At 40.1% G+C, this 7,998-nt stretch overlaps 1 protein-coding gene across 1 annotated transcript; it reads right to left on the bottom strand.

Moving 5' to 3' along the window:
• LOC110434221 lies at positions 3,482–5,764 on the bottom strand. The gene is made up of 2 exons (XM_021458083.1): positions 5,316–5,764; positions 3,482–3,814 (listed from the first exon to the last, which is right to left on the bottom strand). The coding sequence occupies exons 1-2, from the start codon at positions 5,584–5,586 to the stop codon at positions 3,567–3,569; spliced, it is 519 nt and encodes a 172-aa protein (XP_021313758.1). The 5' UTR covers positions 5,587–5,764; the 3' UTR covers positions 3,482–3,566.

The raw sequence follows: 7,998 nt of genomic DNA on the forward strand, positions 1-7,998 counted from the left end.
GGAGAGTCACGGGAGAACTGCGAGGCGGCGAAGGGGCCGGACTATATACAGTGCTAAATAGATGGACCGGCCCAACAGGCCGACACGGCAGAGGATCAGTGAGGCACGACTAGTCTAAATCCAAGCTAGTTTTTTTTTTTTTTAAAAAAAAAAACTTCTTATTAGAAACGTCTAATGAGACTCTTAAAGGTTTGTTTGGAGGTGCTCCGTATGGCTCTGGGCTCTGGCTCCGGCTTGAGTACTGTAGCTGCACTGTGGAGGAATCACTGGAACCTCAAATCATAGCTTCTCTGGCTCCATCAGAAAGTCGGAGCACTATGGCCTTGTTTAGTTGAGGAGGTGAAAAGTTTTTAGATATTATAGCAATTTTATTTTTATTTGACAATTATTGTCCAAACTAACTAGACACAAAAGATTCGTCTCGCAAATTACAGACAAACTGTACAATCAATTATTTCTTTTATCTATATTTAATGTTTCATGCATGTGTCGCAAAATTTAATGTAACGTGAAACTTAAAAAGTTTTTGGGTTTTGGAGCGAACTAAACAAGCCCTGCATTACCGGGGCAAGAGGAGCCAGAGCAGCTAGGAGCTACGCCACCAAAAAAAAGGTATAATGAATTTTGATAATGTAGCAGAGATTTCTTAGCACAAGTGTCAAATTATTTTATATCAAATTCTACATTGGTATATGTATAATAGCACAAGTGTCAAATTATCTTATACCAAATTCTCTGCCAACTAAAATATTTGCAACATTTGTCTATTTATATTTCAAGAAAGAAAACATGTACCTTTACCTATGAGCATCTTGACTCTATCCTTTGTTTTTCGTTTCATCTTTATTTAATAAGCTCGATTGAGAAGACGAAAAGGAAGGATAATGAAGACTCGCCTGGCTTGCTAATTTGCTGAAAGGGCGGATGACAGCATTGTAGCGGGTAAGTGATATGCCAGCCCAAAGCAGCAAACCCACGACCCTCGGCCCATAAGGAAAGGTCCAAGTAACGGTCGGTACTTAGATGTTCATCTTCCTCTTCAAAGCTTAGCGCTGTCTTTGGGGGTGGGTCAAGATGGCAACGGCTACCCAAAAACCTGAGTACCCGACGGGTTTTACCCGATAAAGAGACGAGTATGGAATAAATTTTCTACCCGTAGTTATGATTGGGTAAAATCCTATACCCATCGGGTATGGCGGGTACGGGTGTGGGTGTTTACTACCCATACCCGCCTACCCGCGGATAAAAAATACCCGTCAAAATAATAACTAGCCACCCTTGTCATTTTAGCCTATATAGCACATGAATTTGGTCTAAATCCAACTAAACTCCCCTAATATATATGTATATGAATTTGATGTTGTCATATGAATATTAGTTTGTAACTCGTTGGAGGCTTAGTATGATTTTCTTTGTGTAAATATATGATATTTATATGTAATTTTCGGGTATACTGCGGGTGCGGGTTACCCGTCGGGTAGAAATTACCCGCGGGTGCGGGTATGGAATCATTTTACTACCCGTGTGCGGGTACGGGTAACCCGACGAGTAAAATTTAGACTTCGCTGGTGCGGGTACGGGTGGCTACTACCCGTCGGGTACGTACCTGTTGCCATCTCTAGGGGTGGGGATCCACGACAGAGTCAAGGTATGGCAAGCAAGCGCCTTACTTTGCCCATGGGTTATTAATTGGACCAAACTATGCTAGCCCATGGGCGGACATGACATTAGGTAGGCAAGTTTCATACCATCCAACTACCCTCAATCTATATCTATATTTATATAAAAGAAACTTTAAGAGTCTCTTTACATCATTCTGAATTGATAGGATTTGATTTTTTTAAAAAAAAACTCCAAAACTTCTTTATTTAGACCTTGAAAACATTGACATCCTCTATTTTGGATTTCTCACTAGCCAAAAATAAGGGCTAGCATTTTACTGTGCGTATGAGATATAGAAAAGTTGTTGAATGATGAAAAGATATAAACACATTCTTTCAAAAAACGATTCTCCAAACGATAATTTGGAGAGTGAGTTTAAAAAAGACACAGATGATTTTAATATTAAAGAGCGAAAGGAGTTCCTCCAACCCGTTTTTACTTCTCAAAGTGCCCTCGCGTCCTTCATATCCTATATGTATGGGTACAGATGGATTCATATGTTAAAATATCCTAAAGATCTGATACCCGTATTCATTTTAACGTTAATATGGATATTCATATTCGATTCGATTCTAATATGGATAATGTATCTATATTCGCTCCGTATGATTTTTGTATTAAAAAAATGTTAAATATTCAACAGTATTCGTATTCATGAACAACAAAATGTACTGTAAAAGCCTCCAGAACTTATATCTATGACTAGTAATTAATGTAAATGATATCAATTTAATATAGCAAATGGTATGCAGTGTGTGTCAACTATCTAAAACTTATCTATATGGCTAATAACATTATATCAATTGTATTATTATTAATGATATGTAAAGGTTAATTTTAATATGGCTAATCATATTAATTTTAAGTACTCTAGTTATTGAGGTATTGATGAAATTATTTTTATATAGTTTAAACTACTTGTTGTTAAATGTTTCTTTCAAGTTTATTGATTTTTGACATATTTAATTGTTGAAATTGAAATATTCATTACATATGTATTTTATGAGTTGTCGTTATCTCTGGGTGTCATATAATTATATTCTGTAAATGCAAAATAGTTTTGTTCTACTAAATCATCTACAAGCAAATAGATTTATGTTATCTTCAAAATCTACTAGATATCAGAAAGTGAATCTGAATTTGAGACATCTAATTTGCATTCATATTTGATAATGTCATGGACCCATGGTCATATGAGTTGAAACAACTCACGTGTAGTGACAATATATTACAGCTTAAAAATGTATTGAGTCATATTATAACATACGGGCACCCTCCTATCAACATCCACGCAGCTTATGCGTTCCTGCCATGCAAAACCTCTCGTCACCCTCGCTATCTTTTTTTCACCCACCCACAAGTACCCACCTATCTACCTCAATACATAAGTGTTAGAGTGAATTGGGATAGTATATAGTTTTAGTTCCACTCTAATCCATCTCAACACATGTTGATTCAAATCCGATTACATTCAAAAACAAGGCCAGTGAGTTCCTTCTCCACGCGCTTCCGTAGATGGTTTTCCATATCTAATCGAATGCATGGAGATCATTTCCATATCACGGTGGAATCCAATAATTAATGTATCTAGATTGCTTGGCTAGTTTCTAGTATAGATAGATAAACAACATTATTCTCTTTTAGTGATAGATGGTGTATCGATCGACAATGAGTAAGCTCATCCCATGTACTAGTTGTACAAATTTTCACTTCATCATCTATTTAAACCCTGACGTTGCTAAGCCTGTTTGGCAGAGCTATTGTTGTTCTAATCTGAATTTAAATGATATTTTTCTCTGATAGAGCAATAGAAATAATAGAAACAAAAAACCAAATGGGGATAAATAAAATTTTCTAAATTACAAACTGGCTAACACGCTATGGCATATTATATTGGCCTCTTCTTATTTATTGACCCTGAAGTGCATGAGTGGTTTAGATTGTTTGCCACGCTCCATTTCGGTTCTCAACAACAGCCTTCTCTTTGTTCCATTTCCATGAGCCTTGTCTATGGGATCTGAATCCTTCGTCGCGCTCGTCGTAACTGATCCGCCTTTCCAGCTCGATGCAGATCCACTGTTTTGTGGCATTATCATGACACGGGCAACCGTCGTCGTGCGGCCGTCTCCTTTCTCTGTCAGGACACCAAACTCTAGTAGCAGGTATAGATAAGTGAGACAACATACATAATTGTTAGGCAAAATGGTTGATTAACTTCAAAAAATGGACTTGAAAATTTAGAACTACTCTTTGCGGAAGATATTAGCCCGTTTAGAATGGAGAACGAAAGATATGGCCCGTTTAGAATGGACAAATTATAATTAACCTTTGTTTAGAAAAACGGAGGCATCCACACACAAAAATACACGGACGACTACTACTATCTATCAATATTGGCGCATCCTAGCATAGTATTTTTTTTCCTCAGAGTTTGTTGTCGCCCCATCTGCCATCTAGGAAGTTCACCAAATTGGATCTCCAGACACTTTCAGTACTGGGAGGTAAACAAAGCAATAGGGATTCAGTTTAAAGGTTTTAGTGTAATCTAATGTGTCGGGTTGCTCAACGAAGAATGTGTTCGATGAAGCTTGTGGAGCACATGGACCTGATGGGGAGACATGAACTTGTGGGCTTGTTTTTTTAAGTAAATTATTATAAATAGTTGGACAATGGCAACAATTTGCTCTATACTTTTTTTGCCACATGGAATACTTGTTTTTTAGAACTATTGTGAAGATGCTCGAAGTAGAGCCGGCCCTAGAGGGGTACCACGGGTGAGATAGCTAGGGTCCATACCAAGTTGTTATGTAATACTCCTATAGTCCATTAGCCAATATAGAATTGTCAACATCTATGCCACCCACCCTTGTCTTCCTCCACAAGTAGATCGACTCTTGGGTCCATGCATGACCTTGGATCTTTGGTGGTGGTTGTGGTTGTGGCATCCAACAACAACAAGGGCGATCTAGAGTCTCTATAGCTAGATCCAATCCTTCTGACTGATTGTATCTAGATTTGACATCTTTGTGTATGGCATAATGTTTATATAACATGAATGTGTTGCTAGGAAGGTTCTGCATGAGTCTCGAGGAGGCGTAGGTCCTGCAAATAACTGTCCAAATTGCTCTTGATGGCAACCCTTTTCTCCATAGTGGCAAGCTATGAGTGGTGGAGGACGACTAGAGATGCAGGTGGATTTATCTGCAAACTCTTAATTTTTACGGGTTGAGTTCGTAGACACGCACATATATACTGTACAACGATAAAAGGGAAGCAAGAGACTGGAGAGATACGATAAAAGAAGCCTTTAACCATAAGCTGACTCTTTTGTATTCTTAAGAATTTTATTTAGTATTTTTATGCAATTCAAGGTGCATTCTTGATTAAAGTGTCTAAAGTATGTATAGTGTGCTAGAATATTGTATCCTTGTGGATGGAGGAAGAGCTCTAGCTAGCTAGTCTAAACAAAGCCTTAATTAGACGACATGTAGCTGGCCGTGCGCATCCGATCGTTTAGATCATATTTGATTCGAACGCAGAAAATTCACATAATTTACGCATAAGTTTTATAGAAATCAGTTTAGTTTTATAATAAGAAAAACAAAGAATGAAAAAAAAACCGTATTCCTTCTTGCATTGTGATGCATTAATACCTGGGACATGGGTGTTGGAAAGCGACCAGAGGAGAAGGCCGCAGAGGAGCACGACGACGGGGATGAGGTGGACGAGGGCGCGAGCGAGGTCGGCGCGCGAGGCATCCAGGGCCTCCTTCTTGGCCACGTCCGACCGCGGGTCATACGTCGGCAGCTGGTCCACGTCCATCGCGCCCGCCGTCGAGCTCGGCCCCGGCGCCGCCGCCCCGGTCGACGACGACGACGACGACGACGACGACGACTGCAGGTAGTAGCTCGCCGACCGGTGCATCCTCTCCTCCCTCGATCACTCGATGATCTATCTCCTTGACCGTACGTCGTAGGAGTAGCTAGCTAGGTTGGTTTCGTGGATGAGAACTCGTCTCGTGTGCGGCCGGTGTGGTGGCGTGCTATGGAGTCTTACAAGCCTCTTGTGCTGCGTCGCCTGCAGCTGGCTGGCTTCGCGCAGGTCTCGCGAGCATCTTCCCGCCGTGCCCGCGCCATTGCCACACACCATGCATGTGGGTCCTTAATGTTAGTGATGCTGTGGACACACTGGGAAGTCGTACTCTATTCTACATATAGAAAAATGGTAGGCCATCCCATCTGGCATTTTGAATCTTTCTAACAAACGACGCTTCGCTTCGCCAATGACCAGAGCAGGCTAGTCAGATATTAAAATTCTTCGGTTGTTTAATTAGCTTGACAAATTGTTGAAAGTCGCATGCAGAGAAGAGAGAACAAGTTTGTCCTTCATTCTTCGAAGTACTTAGATGTGGACCATCTTCATTTTAATTTAGTGGACCACGGATTTGAGGTCGATTTGACTAGCTGAAGTGGTCATCTTCATTTCATTTAGTGCTACCCAATTACACAATATCAAATGCGACAATTTGACTAGCAAGAAGAAACATATGTGATAATACATTATTAATTCAGATACTTATTATGAAGTCATCATTTCTCATGATGAATCTAGTAAAATATGCTTTTTAAACTTGTAGTACACATATTAATTAATAAAAAAAAGAAAGGAAGAAGGAGCCTTAAAAGTAGCTTAATCCAAGCAGGCGCGTAAGAAGACAATCAGCTACAGGGTGTACTACTGGAACAACGAGTCGTTCCGCTCCTTATAGAGGTTTCAAGTGACCAACACAACTAAGGTGTCAAACCCCTTTCTAATAAATAAGTTGCCTAGACACTTGTGACTATCAACTCATCAACGTGTCACCAATACTCATTAGAACGATAAGCTGCAAGCTGAAGTGGCCTAGTCCATCCATCCTAAAATAGTATCATTCTCGTTTTTTTAAGGAGTCAAACACACTTAACTTTAACTCTCTCTCTCTCTCTCTATATATATATATATATATATATATATATATATATAGAGGGAGTAAAAAAGAATTACCCTATATATATATAAGAAAATATTAATATTTATAATATCTAATTACTATAATTAGATAGATCAATGAATATAATTTCATAATAACCTTATTTAAAAATATCAATGTGACTAATATTTTTTATAAACTTAGTTGAACTTCAAAAGTTTGATTTGGGACGGAGGGAGTAGGGAGCAAAACCATATCTATATATTGGGAGTTATTAAAAACCAGTCGAGTCTCATTCCACTAGAGCATTCCAAGCATTGGTGGCGTATTCATGGAGCGACACGCATCTTTGCATGTTTTAAAAAAAAATCCTCATATTTAGAAAATCAACCCGTGTCTATCCTATCCTCTCTATGGCAGTTTTGCAGAAAGCCACCCACAGAGCGCAATGCTCTATCCTCATCTCTTCTCAGGTTTTCTCCCCTCTCTTCATACCGACACTGTCGCCGCCGCCGCCTCCTCACCGCGATGCTGCCCCACGGACCTCCCCGCTCGCCGTCGTACTGCGATGCTCCCCCGCTCGCCACCGTCTCTGGAATGCAGACAGACGCACGAGCTTGACTGTGTTCTACCTGCGTACACAAGTACACAACAACTAGGAGGGGCGTCGAAGCCGCGTGAAATTTGTTGTGGGAATTAGGTGAAAGCCCTAGTTTGGTTTTGGATAATTGATGAAACCCTAAGTACTAACCTCTATACTAAGTGTGTGTAGACTTAATAAGGTTGGTACATGCCAAGTGATGGAGCAAGTGATGATCATGGTGATGATGGTGATGACCACAAGATGATCAAGTGCTCAACTTAGAAAAGAAGAAAGAGAAAAACAAACCCTATGGAGATTAAGGCAAAGGTATTGCTTAGGGTTTTGGTTTTAGTGATCAAGACACCATAGAGGGTGTGATCACATTTAGGATAGATAGCCGTACTATAAAGAGGGGAATTCTTTGGCTAAACGGTTATCAAGTGCCACTAGGTGTCATTGTTCATGTGCATGCATTTAAAACCTAGTGAGCTAACTTAACTCCTTCGAAGAAAATGATCGTGAAAATGCTAACACTCGTGCACATGTTGGTTTACACATTGTGGTGTTGGCACACTTTGAGAAGGGTGTTGAAGTTTGAAGGGTTAAGAGAGGATGGGTTCCTCTCTCCCTCCCGCCGAGCTTGCGAGGCGGGATTCGGCGCTTTTTGAGAAAATGAAGTGCATATTTTCTATTGCGCCGGAGAGAAATTTGGTGAAGTCGCGGGAGTGTTTCTCGCTGAGAAAACACTCACCGGACGCTGGCTCAGAGGCACCGGACGCTGTGT

This window comes from Sorghum bicolor, chromosome 3, assembly GCF_000003195.3.
Source record: "Sorghum bicolor cultivar BTx623 chromosome 3, Sorghum_bicolor_NCBIv3, whole genome shotgun sequence".
Taxonomy (NCBI): Eukaryota; Viridiplantae; Streptophyta; class Magnoliopsida; order Poales; family Poaceae; genus Sorghum; species Sorghum bicolor.

Excerpts from the sequence above, each read along its gene's own strand:
- LOC110434221 (XM_021458083.1), bottom strand. The coding sequence starts at position 5,586 with ATGCACCGGTCGGCGAGCTACTACCTGCAGTCGTCGTCGTCGTCGTCG. Across the intron at positions 3,815-5,315 it reads TTCCAACACCCATGTCCCAG|AGTTTGGTGTCCTGACAGAG; the intron begins GTATTAATGCAT and ends ACCTGCTACTAG.